This window comes from Lissotriton vulgaris, chromosome 1_1 (assembly GCF_964263255.1).
Source record: "Lissotriton vulgaris chromosome 1_1, aLisVul1.2, whole genome shotgun sequence".
NCBI lineage: Eukaryota > Metazoa > Chordata > Amphibia > Caudata > Salamandridae > Lissotriton > Lissotriton vulgaris.
Genome location: NC_141685.1, coordinates 599904041 through 599925071, shown reverse-complemented (window position 1 = coordinate 599925071; position 21031 = coordinate 599904041). Strand labels below are relative to the sequence as shown.

The 21031-nt window shown below is 41.2% G+C and overlaps 1 protein-coding gene across 3 annotated transcripts in view; it reads left to right on the top strand.

The window, feature by feature from the left end:
• The window catches only part of ZNHIT6 (zinc finger HIT-type containing 6), a 211851-nt gene that overhangs the window by 178293 nt on the left and 12527 nt on the right, over positions 1-21031 (top strand). For all 3 annotated transcript variants that reach the window (XM_086954090.1, XM_086954092.1, XM_086954094.1), the window contains one exon: positions 6908-7032. In XM_086954090.1, coding sequence (XP_086810216.1) covers positions 6908-7032 — 125 coding nt within the window. The remainder of the gene's footprint in view (positions 1-6907; positions 7033-21031) is intronic.

The following is a 21031-nucleotide window of genomic DNA, read 5'->3' as shown; positions in this document are numbered from 1 at the left end:
AAATCTGGGGCAGACATTTGAAGATGATATAAACTTGCAAGAAACAGAACATATAAAACAATCTGTGTCCATCTAGTGAACATTTAAGAACAAAATGTATGGAATAAGCTCGCCTCCGGGCACATTAAAAGGATATAGTGGAAGTCACAAGGTGTTCTGTGACCACGAAGCTAAAGGGCTGGATAGTTTGAGATCCTGGAACTCCGAGATGGCTTGTCATATCCTTTTAAAGAACAGCAGATGTTATTTATTCCTTACAATACATGAGCACATTATTAGCCTTCACCAGAGTGCTTAAATCTTTACTGTCATCCTTTTTCATATGAAAGATATAGCATGGTTGCAGACATGAATAAAAGCAAAATCTGTAGCGCAAAATCAAACGCAACAAAAGCAGCAAGTAAATTATTGCAAAAAGATATTTCAATCAGCTCAGAATATATAGCAACAAAGCATTTTTTTTCTAGAATTAGATTTAGTGTGCAAATAAACATGTTGCTCTAAATAACTGTCCCTTTTTAACTTGTTTTAACTACGTTATTATGCTTTGTGACCTACCTTTTGCCTTGTCTGCTGGCAGCCGGCATCAACTGTTACACCTAGTCCCGTTGATAAAGTGCGACATTTCATTATTACAGGTGATCAGAGACATCACAGTTAGGCTGTAAAAAAGAAATTTAAGACTTTACGCAAGGATTGATGACTCCTATGTATTATAGATGTATACTCTTGTTTTGTTTTTGTGTGTAAAGGCTACGAGTCTTCTTAAAAGTCTGTTTTTCTAACCGTTACTCAGTGCTTATGTACTATTTTTTTTTTATCACTTGAGAAGTTTAGATTCTTAAATGCAGTTTTGGTTGGCTTAGCTCCCGTTTCATGTAATAATGGCAGTCCGTTTAGTTCAACCCATGCAAGGCTCTTGTGAGCAAACTTTTTTGATTTGGACTTTTATCTATAGTTTAAAAGGTAAGGCTGATGATGGGGCAGAGCTCTTCCAGTCTTTATCCTCTCCATCTATTGTTTAGTTATTGTGCGTATCCAGATGCATTTCATAGTTGTTTGTTAGATGCGTAGGTTACCCCATAGATACTGGAGAATAGGTTGTACTGATAATGGAGTGCCGGCATATATGTGCAGGTTTTTTTCTCGTCCTAAAATATCCATCCAGGACTTGCTTAGGTCGACCAGTAATGTCCTCCAAAATAGAATGTAATTGTAATATTGTTCAGCTCAGAAAAACAACTGGGTACATTTAGGGCAAGGGAAATGAGGATTGCATGATCCTACCTAATTTTGCTTAATCTGCTTCAGTGCCTACTGGTTTTGCTGACCTCACAGAAGTTAAAAAATCTTTAGTGATGGGCTTTACTGGCCATATGTGTAGGGACAGTCTCCATGGGCTGGGGGCACATAGCTCCTTTCAGTGCTAAATGAGCTCTGGACTCCTAGCCCATTTTCTTCATGGTAACCTACAGCATTTTCATTTGCTAATGCAGGTAACTAATGCTCCCCCCCTCTGCTGTGTCAGATCCTGAGGTATTAAAACCCATGGCTTTTATCAATTTATTTGGAAGGCTGTGCGGCAAAGTAAACCATTTGTCAGCATAATCAGTGTTTGGGTAGTAACAAGTCTGTGTATGCTTGCACTCTCTGAACTATCATCAGGACATGGTCTCCTAGCATCTTCTTGGTGTGTGTGAAGAATGTGTGTGACCCTGTGTCACAGGAACATTTTGAGCCCTTTGAAGGTCAAACACTTCCCGGCACTAGGCCGATTGTTGCAGTTGTTCATAGAGAATTGTTCCCCACCTGGTGGGTGATATGCCAGACTGCTGTTACCCCTTGGAAGGGAGTCAGTCTCTATGTATGTGATGCTGCTTCTTCTTGGAGAGGTCAAGCTTGCCTCCTTCTCTGGGTGTTAGGAGAGGGCAAGCATGCCTCCTCTTTGGTCTAGCAGATTAGGAGGGTTGATGATGATACAAGATTTGTATAGCGCACTATCACTCTAAGGAGCATCTTGGCGCTATGACTCAACTAAGCTGATGAGGATGTCCCCAGCTATACTGTCTCCAGAGAAAGAAAATTCACATGCTACATTGGTGAGAGGCATGCCTTTGCAAAAGAGGAAACCGTGGAGGAGCTTCCTATCTTGTGCATAGTGCTGTGCCGGCACTCTTATGCATCCATTAAAACCTAGTGGAATGGGAAGAAGCAGAGGTGTACTACACGGCATTGGCCACTCCTGGATCCTCTCTTCCAGTTAACCTCCAGGAGTCCTTTTAGGAATGCACTCTGACACCAAACAGCATTACACCAAAAAGTAAGCAAAACCTTAATTGACGCTTCCACAAATGGTTGAGAGACAGGATTTCATACCAGATATTCTGTTCAGTCCCAGGCTCCTGGCCCTTCTGCACAAGGGAAGCTTTTGTAGGACAAACTGTGCCAATCACAACCGGATCAGTATTGGATACTTACTATCTATATATCTCAGGTGATTTATATTACTCTACTTCCTGGCTAATATGAAGGACATTTTCAATTTAATTGAGGACACAAAGGCAATTATCTTTCTTTATTTATGTAGTAGGCAACCAGGAAAATTACAATGTCATGTTAACACGATGGACTATAAATCCAATCAGTCCATCATTTATAGATCCAAATCAAACAGCAACAAATCCAATATAACAATCTTAAAGAAACTGAGCTCTTTCTTCCTGCATTTGAGTTACCCTCAGAACAAATTTGTATCCTCAATGGAAATCATGTTTTTGTTCTGTGTCTGTTCAGACAAGGAGAGTTTTTAAGTTTTTATATTACTATGCCACACTTGAATGACAACGTGGTTATTCATATACATCTCCTATAAATGATGAGTTTTGCCATTAATGTATGCATGTATTTTGTCACCAGATATTAATAAACATAACTCTACCCAATGTTGTTTCATGACTAGTTTATGAGGGTGGGATTGACCGAAGCTTGTCCTCCATAGAATTGCTACTTTTCTTAAGGTTAACTTGGAAATGTTTAATTCTCTGACAGGACTAGTCTTCAGGTTTATGAATAAACAAAGCTTACTGACAACCAAAGAAGCCACTCCCACGATTAGCTTGAAAAAAAACTTTTTAAGTTGATTCCATGGACCAGTCTACTGCATTCTTAATATCTTCTACATGGCCTCCCAGAGAAAACACTATGCCCATTATGCAAAATGGGCCCCAAAATGGAGACCTCAATCCCGATTCCCCCATGATCCACTGTATCCATCTTGCAGTGTTGGAGAAGATACTGGTCCTAATGGATTCCTAATGAAAACCAATAGATGGCGGGCTCCAGATGATCCGACCTCATTCTATCAGCTCCTCATATTCCAAAATTTCGGAAAGGAAATTCAAAATATTAATCACCTCGGTCCCCACGGGTTCACAGTTCTGTTGCAACCACCTATTGGGCCTCCTGGACGAACCTTATCTCTTAACAGTGGTTTCTGATTAAGCCTTCTTAATATAGTCTGAGGCTTGGAATGAAAGTCCCAGGATTTCCCAGTGGCTGCTGTAATACTCCGCACCTTGCAGTGTAGAAATCCCACTATCACTAATTGGTACCAGTGGCTCTGATATCCTTCCGAATATTGGATACAGGGGAACAAGGATTGGTGAATCGCAAGAAAGTTGCAGAAGAATGGGAAACCGAACTTGGGACCTCAATAACAGTCACTTGAAAAAAGCCTGTGTGTGCAGACAACCTTGTGATCATTGAAAAGGGCGGGAAATCACAGTTCTGCACCCTGTCTCTCATTGAGTTAAAGCATCCTTAAGTCTGTGACTTCAGTAGGAAGTGAGGAAATTTCCAATGTGGAGGATAAGATTAAAGTATACAAACCCTTAGTTGAGTTCCTACAGCTTGATAACCGGACGATGGGCCCTGTCCTTTCAGAGGATTAAAAAGAGATTGCTCATGAAGCCTCCTGGATGAAGGGCAGTACACACTATGGCCCCTTTCCATAGTAGTCCCTGTACCTCCTGAGTGAGAAAAGCCTCCGTCTGCCCCTGAAAAGAAAAGCGGTCTTGGCCTGCAAAGCTGAATGGAAGTTCTCTAGGTCTATTGTTTGTACGACCCATGCATCTCTGGGTATTTGCTGATACCCATGAAGGAATAAACCCTGCCTTCCTCCCACTTTTGGTGGGGATTTTTTTTCTTTATCTGAGAGTCCTCCTATCAAGGGACGAGATTGTTGTGTAAGCTGATGCCAACATGTTGTACTACTTCATCAGCTGGAGTTTACTCAGAAGAACAGTGGTGGTATGTGTTTTCTGCTTACAACATATCCAAATTCTTGTCAGATGGACCCGCTGGGGTCCTGTTGTCTAGCCTTGGACGTTTGGTCCCTGCATCCATGCATTTAGTGCTACTTTCATACTCCTCAAGAATCCCTGAACCATCCCACAATATTGGGGTCCACAGTGCAAGAAAATACTCCTAAACCCTCTTAAAGGGTTGCAGACTCATCCTGTGCAAATAAAGGCTTGGCAGCTACTCCTGGTTTCTTCAATTAGGGCTAATTACAAATTAAAAAATAAAACCAGGATGCTAATGCCCGACAGCTCAGGACCACTGTCAGCACTTTTAACTTTGGCTGTCTACTGCCTGGTACAAGAAGATGAAGGGAAAACGCATTGTCTCGCTCCCCTCCATTACCCCCTAGTGGTGTGGAGTGCTAATGCTCAGTCTGTGTCCCGACCACTGATAGGAATGTACACTAGCCGGATGACACGCCACCACCAGATTTGGGCTGGACATAGTGCTCTCTAGTCATCGGGGCACGTTGGACCGCCCCTTACAGCCATAGGATGCTTGGGGTGAAAAGGCCGCAAAAAATGGGGAAAAAATGAGCACACCATAAGCTGAGAGTGAATCACATTAAACAGTATAGTGAGTGTAAGCCAGCAATTCCACCTAACCGATATCTAACAATGTGCCTGGCTGCTGAGCAGCAAAGAAAGAGCAAATGCTGTTTCTTGAAGTTTGTTCTATTGGATTTCTTACTGCCTGATTGAATGTGGAACTAATGATTTTTATGTATGGGCTCATGGTATATGTAGTCCATCATGGTAAAATGGTGTTACAGTTTTGTTGGCTGCCGAAATGAAGAAAGAAAAATGCACAATCGTAGCCTTCTTTCCTAACATAGAATTTAGGAACTCTTTCTTTTCTACCAGCAGAGTGCAATTGAGCCGTTGCTTTTAGAGCACTGTGAGCGGTCAGGCAGTGTATTTAAAATAATGTTAACTGTAAGAAGATAAATAGATTATCTGGACCACTCACAGTGCGCTTTAAAACAACTTCCCCAACATGGAAGACATTATACTGTGCCTGACATTAAGGGTAGTCCTAGTACCATAGCAGGCACTTGCCACACAGATCCTAGCACTGCCAGGGACTGGTCAGTGTATTTAATGTATTGTAATTACCATTGTGGTAATTATACTGTCTGACCTCAGCCAATGCTGGACAGTACAAGTACTCTTGTTCCATGGATTCCTCCATAGAAGGAATGAGGAGTTATTGTTCTGCAAGTCATTTCATTTACATTCCATTCGGATTCGAAAACAGAGGAAATAGTGGAACTGCCGAGATTTGCAGCCACTTACTGCTAATTTAAAAGTAAGGATTTTGCCCCCACCCCCCACCACACTGTTTATATTCGGTGGCATTTTCTATTTTTTTACTTTCTCTGGCAACCTCAGGGGACCACTTTCTTGGAATTTTCTATTTGACCGAAAGCATGAATAAAAAATACACCTCCTGGATTATTTTGTTGAAATTTGCACTTTATCCAAATATTCTAGAACTGGTGTTAGAATAGTAAAATACTCTTGCAGCACCCATAAACCCCACAGCTCTAACGCGGGGACAAATAAAGGAAAGAAACGCCATTTAGGTTGGACTGAACATGCGGTTAGTGTTGGTCAACATTTTCTGTTATCATCGGGGTGCTGCTTCCCCGCTTACACTTTTAGGTGTCTTGTTTCTTTTTCTCCTGTGGCTGAGTGGTGTAACTCGTGTAATTTTCTGTACCGTAGTTGCACAACTCTATAGCAGGCAAGATGATACGAGGAGAATATCCCAGCTTTTGGTTTTATTTCTTTAGCTTAACATGCACCCGCATGTCCAGAATGGACCCGAAGTTGCAGAGTGTGCTATGAAAATGGCGCTAAATGCAACAGAACACAAACAGCAATAGCCACTTGCGGTCGCTAAGTTTGCTGTTCCTGTGTGCCTGCTGTAAGATTCTTGTGCCAAATTACTCAATTTTGTGAACGGGCATAGTTGTGGCAAAACAAAAACACTAAATTACTGCTCACTCTGATTTTTCTGGAATAATTAAAACTTCTCCCAGACCGAAATAAAATCTATTCATATAAGAAATGAGAACTCCAGGTGCCTAATGAAAGGGGTAGGTGCATTTTTATTACTCGAGCCTTGCAAATACTCTGTGAGGTCTGTTATCCTGTTTGTAGTACGAACAACATGCCTCTGCCCTGTGACACCAGGAAAAACCTGGATTGACTAACATAAAATAATGCGAATTCATTGACTTCGTTGTTTCTGTTTTCAGTAATAGATGAAACTGTTTTATTCAAATCTTGTACACTCCGACATTCATCATATTTTTCAAGCATTTCTTTGCAAGAAATGTGTATGCGAGTTCTGAAACGTGCAGCAGATGGATGTGGTTACACATGAGTGTCCGGAAATGGTTAGCAAAAGTACGTGTGGATGGTGCCCTCTATTTTTCCTGCAATTTCTTACCATTTTCAAAAATACCCTGTTTACAAAAAAAAACAGAAATGCAATTATTTGTGACCTAAACGTGTTTTTTTCCTCATATATTATGAAGATATTATGAACTGGATTCTGGAAAAAGCCTACTTGAAAACCTGAAAAATAAGACCATAATTGAGTATCCAACCTTGCATGTGACATTAATGGAATTCAAGAAAGATTTTGTGGTCCTTGGCCAAGGTAAGCATATTTAGTTTAACAGAATGTTGTCTTTTGCCACATAAACATAATCTAGGTACACAGTGAGTATTGTTGATCAGAATCTGCTTTGTTGTGGATTTTCCTCTGCATTTTGTAAAATATCAAGACAGTTCTTCCTCTGTAGGTTATATTTCTAAATAGGATTAGCATGTTTATTCATACTTTTGCCGAGACTTGCGGTTTATGCTAAAACTGTTTACTAATCTGATTTTGCCTTATAAACATAAAGCTTCTGGTAATGTAAAGGATAATGAATTCCAGGGTTTACTGCTATCCTCAACCGTGAAAACACTTAAGGAAAATTGGTATTCTTAAGAATGATGTAATCTTGCACCATAAAACATTTAAGTAATTTCTTTGAATTTTCTGTTCATAATTAGAAAAACCCCACACAGATGCTGGTTTCCTCGTTTCTATACTCCCACAATCAACTGTCATGCCACAGTATCTGTTGGAAGGGGCACTGTACAGGACAAACGTAATCGTTTAACTTTAAAAGGTGTGTTTGGTTCTCATTTTAAATGGTACATCAGTAACATAAACATCCAGAATTAAGTTGGATTCGACATTCCTTTGACAAATCTATTTATCAAGAAACAGCTGTTTCATCCTTACAGCCATCGTTTGCAAACTGTTTGAACTTGTGATGATTCCACAGTGAAGTCACTCTTCCGTTTGGAGCACATCACATTTGATAAATACTAATATTATAATGATGAGCCAGTATTTCAAGGATAATTTCAGGTAGTTGCCGATCGATCCATTAAACATTTGTAGGCACGACCTGAGCTGTTGTGTCTAATGCAGATTTTCTTAAGTCTCTTAATCTGTTTAGTTTGCACTAGTTGACAAACTAATATATGTATTGTACCTTAAAGACATTTAAAGTGGCATTTCTGTGATGCCTCTCTGGCACTTGCGTATACAAAAATTTGCGAACTTGTCAGCAGATGTCTTTGCCTAGTCTATTAATGTTCACATCATAGGTTGAGTTTGAATTGTTTACAGAATAAAAATAATGGCGCTTTTTTTAAAGGTTTGGTTCACTTTCTTTGCTAATGTGTTAATCTTGAAAGCCTGTGTATAAAGATTCTTATCAGGTTACCTTTGTTCAAGATATCTCTTTCTGGAATTAAGTAAAGTAAAATTCCCAGTTGAGTGTGCAGAAATTCTTCTTCTCTGAAAGACATTGAGCAGCATGGCCCTATCTATTTAAATAGAACAATTCCCAATCACTGGAATAGCCAATCCTTCAGTACTATTCTGTTATTTTTGTAATCCTAGAAATGATTTGGGCTCCTCCACAGCACCTCAAGTGATACAGTTTCCGCACCGACCTCTTTCTTCACTACCAAAATGACCACACTACAGTTTAACCTCACTCATGCCGCCGCTCCTTAACAGGTCCCTAGTGACTATTTTTTAACTGAATCTTCAAGTAAGTTTGATTCCAGTCACTTTATATGAAGGTACCAGGATATTCACTAGTCTTAGACCTCTCCATCACTATCGGATATTTCCAATGCTGAAATGTTCAGACTATGTAATAATGATCGTATTTACATTTTTTTATAGTACACTGGGACACTGAGCTACTAGAGTTCCTTGTATTCAAATACAAAGTGCAGGTACATAAATCATTCCACAAAATGTATGTAGAGGTAGGCTTAGGAAATTAGGGTGGTTTACAAGAGTAGTTCTCAGTACTTCCTGGTGGTGAGGCAAAATGTTTGAGAGCGTTTACTTTGGGGAGGGAAAAAACTGTGTGAAGCATTTATGTAAATACATTAATCCCAGATGATTAAGCTAGGGATGAATTAAGGCAAACTGCATGGCATTCTACAGGCAAGCCACTAGCCTACCTTCATACAGTGGTCAATTCTTAGGCTCCTACCCGCTTAAAACCCATCAACCTCCTTAGTGCTTCCCAGTTGGATTTCAGGCTTTGCATGGGAACCACTTGCTCCTTAAAGAACTTTGGAGATGAGATAAAAACTACACTAGACCAGAACCGGTAGTGTGAGTTAAATGGATTGACATGTTGGTCACCTTTATTGCAGTAGACCATGATATCGACACTATGCAGCTAGTTATTTCTAAGTGAAAATAGTTCTCTTCTACAATATCACAAAAGGTGTCTCAGGATTCTTCTTGATTTTCAACCTCTTCAGTGCCTACGTGGCAATCTCTCAATCCTCCTCAGTAATTGCAACATTGGCTACCACCTGTACCCAAACAAAACCTATACCCAAGCCAAAATACTGAAGGATTGGGCAAATAAACAAGCTATCTTTGACTCCCTCTTACCAGTGCACAGATGAATGGATAAACAATTGTCAGTGGCCTCTACGAAACAAAATACAATCGTGCTAGTAGGCCACATATTCCTACCCAATCCGGTTTGATTCATTTTCAACAGTGTATAATGTAGTTCTTTACCCAGGGTTTTTGTTTGCATCTGAACTGTCATTCATCTCACAATAAAAAAATTGAAAACGCATGTTTCACCATCTTCTTTGTGTACGCAGTATCCTTCTGCTACTGTCAACAAACCGTAGTCTGCTAGTCCTTGAAATGGCATCTTCTCACACCTATTGTTTCTGTGGAATCCATTATGATGTTCCTCCAAATCAACTAATAAGATCCGGAGAGTGTATAAAATGTGCTCCCAATTGATTATCTGCTTAAAAATTAACTGCTCGTTCGCACCTGCTCTGATGTTGCTCCACTGGCTTATGTTCATGCAGAAGAATCAATTTCAAATCTCTCTGCCTTGCACATAATGCCTTGCAAGGCAGTGCTCCTGATCACTTTTCCAACATGCTACTCCCATACCACTAGATCATATGTCTAATATCTGTCTCCTAGAACTCTCTCGCCACCTTTTCGGCAACCCATATGGTCAGGATTCTGTAATCGTATTTTCCTTGCATCCCTGCACATTGAAAAGGGCACCATCATTGAGCTCAATGAAATACCAGCATGAATGCATTAGCACAATAAAAACACAATAGAAATTGACTCAGCAGTTAATTCCAGAGTTCGAAACCTAATTTGAGTCACAGTGCAATCATGGCAGTAGTGTCTGTCAGGTTTAATACTTTGCACCAAATATAACCTCCCGGCTTGCTAATTTTTAACTTCACTTCCTCTCCAAATGGCTGCCTTAAATATAACTTTTGTAACTACCTTTTGTGCAAATGGCAGCCTAAAATCCATGTAATTTGTTTGACTATCAATATTTTATCATAGAAATTCTTCATTTGCAGATCTAAATACAGAAGTTTTCTACTATGTTAAGTTTAATTCATACATTTTGCTATCACACAAAAAATATTCAGTATAGAGTTATAATCTTAGGGGATACAATTGTCCATCCTTCTTCCAATATCTCACAAACCCCAGAAGCAGTTCACAGTCTGCCTTTTCAATACTGCTAATGGTTCATTACAATAATCTACATGGCAGTTTTATATCAAACCATCTGTCGGAGGGTAAAGCACCCACTTTTGAACATTGCTTCATAATATGAATGTGCAAATGCTAAGACTTCTGTGGCCAAAGCCTTATGTACCTCCCACTTACTGTAAGCCCTGCATCCATTATCAATTCTCTTCATTGCTCTCAGTGAAACAGGCTATGAAATTGATATTTTCCTGTAAGTCCATGTAGTAGGAGGAATTACGTTTATTCCACCAGACAGTGCACTTGAGTAAATACCCTAAAGAATTGTTCATTTCTCTTTGATTATGGTTACTCTATGTGATGTTTGGATATTTCTTTCTATAGTTTATGGAACAAAGAATTAAAAAAAAATCTTTCTAAGAGAATTTGTTCCGCTAGTAAGGTAACATACACATATCCATGATTAAAGAATTATTTTATTCTGGAAAGATCAATTTACTCTATTCATTTCGAAGCACAAACTTCTTCAGGTGTTTGTTTACTAAAAAATCATCTGGAAAATATACAGAAAAATACAAATGAAGTTAACAGTATTACTCAAAATTAAACATCCTATTGTAATTATTTTTTATCTACATTCTGTGTACATTATGAAAATTCATACTTTCAAGAATTTACACATTCCACATTTTTTAAAGATTATACTAATCTAGAATTCAGATTAATCCGTTAGTATAATCAGTGACATTCTTTGACCTATGCAACTATTCATATAAAATAAAAACTAGTTTACGTAACTTAAAAACATATTATTAGTATGTAGCATATATTTGATACTGTCCGATATATATTTTGGATATGCACTGAGCAGAGGAGAAGAGCAAGACTATTTCAATGGTATTCGAACATGGAGTCAAGAGCAAAGTATAGATGCCGAACAGTGACGTCTTGAAATACATATTGAAAAGCAAAGGCGACAGGTGTTTTCAGTTGAGCTCTGACTACATGGGGTCGGAAAATGTGTAGTAAAGACTTTTCTATATTTCCTGAGCTAAGTTTGCAGGAGGGTGAGATGGGAATGAAAAGTCCCTTTCAGTCATTTCAAAGGTACCTTTGGAAATTGCACTGAAAGACGATCCCAGTGTTCAACTTATTCCCTCCAAAACCGCCTAAGTCTGAAGAATATGAGGCTTGCAAAATATTCCAAAAAAGGATTTTAAAAGTATAGGACTAGCATTGCTGGCACAATATGCCAATGTGCAGGCACAGTAAGTTTCCTTTTTTATCTGGGATGTTGGTGAGGAAAGAAAAGAGGCACAGGAGGAAGAGCAAGGAACTGACGCCAAGGAGTTGGAATCAGTGGGCATCCACTTAACCTAAGTGTTGTAGCGGGAGAGACGTGACCTATTCAGTTTGCTTCCGTAAAGCAGTCACACTAGTCCACCCAGTGACCTAATCAGTCTGCTTGCGTCAAGTTAACGGAAGCAGACTGAATAGGTCACGTCTCGCCCTCTACATCCTAATGATCGCCTGTTGGCGGCGTTAATTAAATTACATTCCTTTAACACTTGAATTTTCGTCTGCGAACATCCTGATTGTTATCCTGGTGGTATTCTTGCATACATTTGTCTCTAGATCTATTTTTACAGGCTTGATGAGAGTCCTTTCTCCAGTGGAGTTTGACAAGGGTCATCCCACTAAGTGGTATTTTCTCACCACAACCTTTGTAAAATCGGACCCCTCTCTTGATCCTGATGAATGCCGCGGACTCTATTGGCAGACACATGTTGACCACAATCACTATGGTGAGGGGACAATAATATCCCCATGCTCACCGCCCACATTATTTTAACACCATATAGCTACCTCTATTAAATATAATTTGGTAACTAATGGTTTTTAAAACTCCACTCACTTGTCACAGGCTCCCACTTAGTTTTAGAAGTGCCTCCCTATCTGCAGGTGAAGGCCCGCCCTCTACCAAACCGAGTTTTTAGAGGGCGAGGACTGCTGATGATGAAGCATGACACCTGGCGGTGTGTGAGGCCAGTCCTTCACTTTTTGTGAGACGCCAGCACTCAAAGTCAAGATTTAGAGTACCTTCGGTCATTTCATTGGGAGCAGCTTCTTTTGTGTTCATAAATCTGTGGCAGGTACATGTTTTGGACTGCTGTGTGGCTTAAAGCCACCCCTAGGTCTCTTCGATTCTCAAACCCGGCAGTTGATCATCCAGTCCACCATTTTGGCTAGATTGGACTATTGTAATTCTAGGATCCAACAAATCTGTGATCAAAAGGCTTCAACTTCTAGAGAACGCTGCTGCCCGTGCATTGTTCTCTCTTCCTAAACATTGCCATGTTTCCAGTCTGCTCTGCCGGTTACAATGGTTACCCATGGAATAGAGAGTACACTTCAAAGCACTGTGTATTATCCACAAGGTCTTGTTGGGCATTTGCCCGGGGATCTTGAGCAATATCTGCTCCCTGTATGCAACAACCCACGCTTTGCGCTCAGCAGATCTGTATTTGGCCTGATTACCGCAGATACGGAGGGCCCGAGCGTGTGGTCGCTCATTCAAGGCACTGGCACCTGCCCTCTGGAACGCCTTAGTTCTTTCTATCTGCAGCACCCCTGATCACTGGACATTTAGAAGGATGGTGAAGACCTGGCTTTTCTCCAATCATTAAAATTCTCTTTGACCCTCCGCTATATTTGACAAGTCAGCACTGGGATGCCCCGTTGCTGGGGCAGCCATGCCCTTAACAAATATTATAGAAAGAGCTTTCTTGGTAAAATGAACAAAAAACCCTTTGTTAAATGGAAACTAAATCTCATAAAACACATACCATATACAAGTAGAATAGACCCCTCCCAATATACAATCAAAATATTAACTTACAAAACCAAATCACATTCTGGTTCTGCTACAAGAATTAAGGGAACTTCTAACGAGCTATAGAGAGAGTTTGAAATGATTGAAACCAATGGGTCTACTCTGTGTGTTTTCTAACGCCAAAGCCGATCTCCCTCATTATGGATTTAACATTCTTGAACAAGTTTGTAAATACACAAAAAGTTAAAATAGCAACACTACAATAAGTGCTCCCAATGCTAGAAGAGAGGGGCTACATGGAATCAGTAGCCTTAAAGGATGCTTACCTCTCTATGCCAATGCACAGTACTCATTGGACATTCCTCTGTATTGTGACAGGGGCATTTATGTCAATTCAGAGTTCTGCTATTTTGGAATAACATCATCATCAAGAAACTTTACCAATTGCTTAACAGTGGTTGGAGAGCCCTTGAGCCGACAAGTAATATATGCCTATCATTACCTAGATGACTTGATGGTTAGCGCAAGCTCGTTCTGACAGTGCCAGTGTAAAAGAGGTGACGCAAACATTGTTCAGATTGTGTATCACAGTGAACATCGAGAAATCATCACAACTTAGACGGTTCCTGAGGATGGAATTAAACTCTATGAAAGCCACCATTTCCTCACATAAGGGAGATTTCTAGCTTTGAAGGAACACACGCCACCTCTACCAAATATCACCATGAAGATGTTATAATGGTAGCATTATGTATCTCATCAGTATACTGAGATAACCCGTTACAAACTGCAGAAATCGCATGCAATAGAAAATGAGAGGAATGGCAGACATACCAAACACATCCTGCAAAAACGGTTCTTGTTCTAGTCTCGTAAGTCCCAATATCCCCAAATTGCAGCCCCATAAGTCAAGACTGGTAAACATTTACGTTTTTAAACTTTTAGCAGAGGCAAATCCAGCTTACTGCCAACTTTTGATGCCAGCCCAAACAGGGCCCCAACCGAGTGATTTGAAACTAAAACATCGGTTAGAGGTACAGGGTAGCCAACTGCCATAAAATTCGGAGGTTATCCCTAGATAGGAAAACTCACTGACCCATATAATATTTTGGCCCTTAATTGAGATAGGTCTGGTTCTAAAATGCTTCTTCCCACATACCATATAGTGGTCTTTGCGGTGTTAGCATCAAGATCTAAACCATCCATGAACATTACAAATGGTCACAAAGGCCATTAGGTGTGTGAGAAAGCAAGATCGCACAATCGTCATTAAGCCGGGCTGGACATAGGTAGATTTCACTTTTAGCAAATCCTTCCCCTGTGTGACTAAAAAGGAATGCAGATAATTTATAAATACGAGGAAGGGATTTTATGGGACAATGCTGCATTTAAAGTGTGAGTAATTATAGGTGGCCATAACAGGATGCATACCTTGTAGAAGTCCATGGGAACCTCATCGAGACCTGACGCCTTTTAAGATGGCATTGATAGCAGCAATGACATCTTCAACATCAGATTTAATTTCCACGGGAAACTGCGGGCATCATCCGGATCAATTTCCAGACTGTTTTCCCCACAAAAGTAAATCCGCCCGGATAGCGATCAAGCCATCTATCTGGACTAATATTAGACCTTAATCTCTCTGTCACAATGGGGGTGGTGTTCCTTCCCTTCACAATGCTCAGAAACCCTGTGTCGTTGTCTTTGCATATTTTAACTCTACTCCCCCATATTCGTTCCTTAATTTGCTGTTTCCTGTTTTTAATAGCTTGTCTATAATTTAGCCCTGCCTCTGCAATCAGCTGCTGATTCCTAGGCCACTAATAAGAGCAATATACAATCTTCCATTTTCAGCTCTGCTCAAATGATCAAACCACCTTAAATGAGAGCTTCTCGCGGACCTATAGCGGCCTGTGATACGATTACCAGTAGAATTGTTCAGTTCCTCCAAAGCTAGTAGAATATCGGATGGCAATGGGTTAATTAGTATTAGACATTCAACAATTATGCCAAGATTTGACACAACCAGTGTAGACAACATTGTGGCAATATGGGCTACCCTCCAAATTATCCTAAGCACGTTATCCTTTAGGCCAAGGTCTGTCACTCCCAATGGCTTAGTTGGTCGTGTACTAATCGGTAGGCTAAGCACCAACCCAATAGAGTTATAGTCACTATGACCTTTTTCAATTGCCCCCCGCCCACCACAGAGTGACCGTACAGGTTCAGGTTCTTAGAGATGACAACACAATCAATAGTTGTGTCCTGGTCCCACCCTCTAAAGGTAGAGTTCTGTTTAAACAGATCCCCCACAATTGCAGCTGTTTTATGTAACACGAAGTTAGATAGGGCGTGCAGTAATTTCCAGCACCTACGGTCGGTAACCTGGGAATGCAATATATTAACCCTGACAACAAAGGGATTATGCAAAGTTATGCTAGTACCCGGCTTGGCGTGAAAATCATACCCTGTGATGACATGAAATTAATTAGACAAACTAACTGATCTGGATTTTAACACTAATACCATCAAAATAAAGTATCCATCTGGCCTCCTAGGTCATAGACTGGGTTGCAAAAATTAATGAGAAAGAAATTAAAGTTATTTGCAAGAATAACCCATAAAATTGACTGGTACAAACAATTAGAACAGCCTTAAAAAAAACTGCAATACAAATCACAGCTACCAGCTACCCCATGCAATATCCTCCAGGGACCAGGTTTATTACATTATTATTATATCAAAATTGGATATGTAATTAATACAATCCTGGTCCTGCAACTTAGTACAGTAGCCAGCAATATTCCAGCAGTCGAGATGAATCAAAGGGTCTCTACAGCAGGCCAGACCCAGGGATGATAATTCTGAAGGATCCTTATAAGCCTTAAAAGTTTTTATTTCACCCCTAGCCAGAGTAGTGACAATTGACTGTCAATCAGTGGCCTCTAAATCCGATTAGAGGGGAAATCTGTTGGCAAACAGATGGTCGGGCGTCAGTTGTCCCTGTGAATGGCAGGTTCTGCTGCTACTCAAACTCCAATTTGGACTTAGAGGATTTGTAAAAAAAAGCGGAAAATAAAAAACACCAACTGTACATTGTTAATACAACTGGGGATATGGCTTTCTCGATTATTAAAAAAAAATTAGATGATGAGCTAGACTCTCGTGCCTGCAGTTTAAAGCGAAACAGTCCCCCTCCAGTTCCTTGGTTGAAGAGCCTATCCACCCTACCCTCATAACAAAGTATCATTAAATTCTGCAATATGAAAATGTGAGTTTTGGGATAAACAATTGCAGACCTTGTTTTTAATTTGGAAGGTCGATTCGACAGCGGTTGGAGACAAGGGTGGTACATTAGCCAGAATAAACACATATGGACAGTAGTGAGGAGGGAGATTTAAGCGCGGCTGATCCGCCAGCTGCAAGTCCATGTTCAAGGAAAGCATGCTGATCCTTGGTTCTCCACTGAGGCCAACCCCCCCTCCCTCACCCTCCCCCGAATTCTGGATCTTCAAAACTTTAGAAGACCTGTCATTACAGCATACAGGAGAGTTATCAATGATGGACCTTGCAGATGGTATCAATGTAGAGCCGTCCAAGGTAACTAGTGCTAATCGTTTTCCCCTCATTTCTTGTACTGATAAGTTCTTGGACTGCAGTTTGTAGGTTCTTCACCTTCTCAATCAAGGGAGTAACACAGGCCTCAACATTGACCTTTAATTTGCTCAAGTAGCTGACCCATTTGGAATTGATGTTTCCATCAACTGATCTTTCTGGACGTTCTGGTTACACATTTGTTTTTGCATTGCAAGCACGCTTAGACTGTATATTTCTTTTTTAAAAAGGGTCTTCCTTTTGCCAATGTGCAAAGTAATAAATCATTTAAAACAACTCCAAACAGCAGATAGCCTTGTGCCACAGCATCCGCAGTCCACTGCAACTGGTAGCAAATTAGCTGAAGGGGAAATACTAAAGTGCTCACATAAATCCAAAGAAAGGCGCTTTTCAGCTAGGCCAATTTCCTTCGAGATTACCCCAATTGCTCCAGCCAAGAAAGACTCAAATATAGTACCTTGAAGCACACTTCTTGGTTTATAATTGTCCATATCCCCATTCCCCCCCCCCCCCCATGACACCCTAAATAAGTAAGGGGTTAGATGGTTAATAAGTCTTTGTTAGTTTGGGCCCCACTGCTAGGTTTTGTGCACATCCAATCAAGGAGCTGGTGAATAAAACAGTTGCACAGATGCAGTTCCAGGCGATTTCTAGACAAGGGTAGGTGGTAAATAAAATGCTGCTCACCTATAAGGTTGGAGTTCTTAAAACCTTAGAGCCAAAAACCAAGGGAAGTGGCTCTTGGACGGGCGCAGACGGCCCCCACTCTTGCGCGAACCGTGCAGGGAGCTGTTTGTAATCAATTAGAAGGCCCCAACCCCACTTCCTTGAGCAGTGGGACAATATGGACTTGGAAGTCCTGTAGAGCCCAGCCAAGATTCCAGCAGATGTGGCTCTGTGTTCATGCCCCGCTGCAGGCTGTTAGCAGTCAGTTAATAGGCCCTGGCCCCTCCTCCCTGGCCAGCACAGCAGTATGGGTTTGGAAGTCCTGCAGAGTCCGCCACGATCCCAGCCGATGTGCCATTCTGCATGTCAAGTGCTGTGGGCTGTTTGCAGTCAATTAATAGGCCCCTGCCCAACCTCCTTGAGTAGCGCAGCAATATCGGCGTGGAAAATCCTGCGGAGCCCATCCACAGTCCCAGCTAATGTGCCTCGGTGCAGGTCCTGACTCCTCCTCTACCCAACATCCAAAAAGAGAGGAAAAATTGAGAATGATTCTAGACCCAAGCACTAGATGGCGGAATAATGCAAAGCGTGTAAATCAAGTGTTTGAAGCACAAAACTATTGTTACAGGCAAGTAACTGGTTTCTTATTATTATCAGTTTGATAGTGGCGGATTAGATAATTATCTTATTCTCCTTGTCCTTGTTCATTGGGTCCAGGTGAACATGTTCCTAAACAACCAGACAAAGCCACTGTACAACTGTGCTCCTCTGCCTTTGTAATCTACCAATCCACCATTACCACCAGCAGTATTTTTTTTATCTCAAGTAGGTAAGATAGGATAACAGAGTTTGCCTTCCTCTAGTTAGAGTTTAGTGCTGCACTAACCTGTGAATTAGACCTACTATCACCTGTGCAATTAAGCGAATTTGTGCAGGAACTCCATCGGAATCCTCGCCCTAGCCAGAATTAGATTGAAGAATGAACAACCATCATTCTGATGCAGATTTCATATTGGATACAAACGCTATCTGGTCCAGTATTGCAAACTTAAAGACAAGCATTGGCATAGCTAGTAGGTCTCGCTTTTGGGACCTTATAAGTGTTTAGCCATGCAACAGTAGATGTTGTTGCACCAAGGATATTGTGCTGCATAACTAAATACTTATAAGGTCCCAAAAGCGAGACATGTTGGCTATGCCAATGCTTGTTTTATTTAGGATCTATAAGGATTTGTAAGGTCTGGAACCAGGTCTTTAAGAGCAGGATCTGTGTTCTGAAGTAGGCTCATAGTCCATGATAAATACTAAATAAACACCATCAGAGGTCAATAGGATCTGTCATGCAGCACAATATCCTTGGTGCAATAACATCAACTGTTGCATGGCTAAACACTTATAAGGTCCCAAAGGCGCGACCTATTGGCTATGCCAATGCTTGTTTAAAGGAGGCCTTGAAACGGGTCTGTATCAGGCTCTGTTTTGTGCCTTAGCACAGGCGATCCTGCAGTGACAGCAGGCACATCGATGTGCACTGCTTACAACTCACTAGTAGAGAGCTATGGCATGACGTTATGCCAGGTGAGCTTTATATGGGAAGGGAAATCCTTTCGTCATTTTCTCTCAGGATTTCCATTCTCTTTTTGAAACTCGGGAGCAGCAACATTGTTGTGGTGTCACCGTGTTATGTTATGTTATGTTATAACATAACATAACACGGTGACACCACAACAATGTTGCTGCTCCCGAGTTTCAAAAAGAAACTCGGGAGCAGCAACATTGTTGTGGCTTTAAGTAGAAGCTTTTTCTATATTATATACTAGCCATATTTGCTGCTTATTTATCTTATGCAACTAACTACCATTGACAAAGCCAACAGTCCTGACTTATTGTAGGTATGATAAGTACTTGTTGTATCATATATCTTGAGGCAATGAAAGAAACAGCAAAATACCAGTGGGGCTGCACACTACGCTAAGCACAGATTTTTAGCGTAGGTGTTTTTAAGCCACACCCTTAAATACATTGGCTGTGCCCCTTTAAGAGACCCTCTCCCCCCGTTTTTTTCATCCCATTTAAAGCCTGAGAGTGAGGAGGCACAGGGGTAGGGGGTGATGTGTACTTCTACGACTGGTCTGGCCTTCAGTGCAGCTGTTAAACTACTTTGAATTGGGAACTGCTTGAGGCGTGAAATCAGCAGTTCCGACATAGAAGTCTTTCAGAGAGCCATGGGAAAAATACAGCCCCTGGACATTATTCCCCATTCCTGTGCTTTTTCTTCTGAAGTGTGCAGAGACTGAAAGCAGAGACAGCCCTTGAGAATGCTAAGCTTGTCTTTTGTGCTGACATGAGAAGAGGTAGGGGTTAGGAAGAGGCAAGTAGAAAAGAAAACTAGACATGCGATGGCGATGTCCAACTTAATGGCCTTTTCTCTCGCCTGCAAAGCTAATTGAGTTAATACAAAAGTTTGCCTTTCAGGAAAGGTCAACCATCTCCCCTTTAAAGACCCGAACATGCTTCCTTTCAGGGCCCAATGGCTGTACATAATATTACCGACAACACATTTTTGCTCCCAAAGGAGTCCTTCGGCTTTGAATTGCTTAACAAGACAGACGGGCCCTGTCTGAGTCCCTCAAGCACACAGTGTTTCACAGATAGCACGCTGCCTTGCTGGCTGGGTTAGCAGTCTCCAATTCAGCAGAACATCTGATGCCCTGACTGTTGAAATGCTCATGCATGACTGAAAAGAGATTATTACTCTCAAAAACCAAAGAGCAATGGATGTTTTTTCTCGTCTTGTTTGGTCCGGGGAAAGCAGCAACATAGCCAGTAGAGGATGTGTACAAAAACCGTCAAAGTGCGCACAAAATCAGTCTACTGCGGAGGTGGGAAAGGCACATCAACTCATCTGCAATGGGTACTTATTCTTAGGCGTGTGATGCACATTCCCCCGCACACAGATGAAATGTCACAGCAAAAGGTATAAGATTGAAGTATTGTATTTTAATTTGCATCTCAGCTGAACTGGCACATGATGACGCAAAGGAGGAAGTGGTTTGAATTAAAGAAAGAAAATGTCCTCTGAGCGCAGTAACGGGAAACAGTGAACAGGATGCACATCGCCGGAGGCGGGAAATAATATATAATATCAGTGGTTATCGCTGCCTGCGGCTAAACCAAGGGCACAGTCAAAGCCAGGGGAGAGCTCCTGATCGCAAGCACTGACACAATCCTTGAAGGGTGAAACATGAGAAAACATGTTCGGTAACATGAGAAAACAAGCATTGGCTGCGCGGCTGTAAAAGTAACGGCTGCGCGGCCGTGAAAGCGAAAGTGATAGCGACCGCGATCAAACCGAAAGTGATCGCGATCGCGCGCTCTGTGGTAAGCATGCGAGTGGTGAGCGCGCAGCAGTGATCGCGCTGGAAGGGAGGCCGATGGCGGATGAGCGTGTGCAAGCTT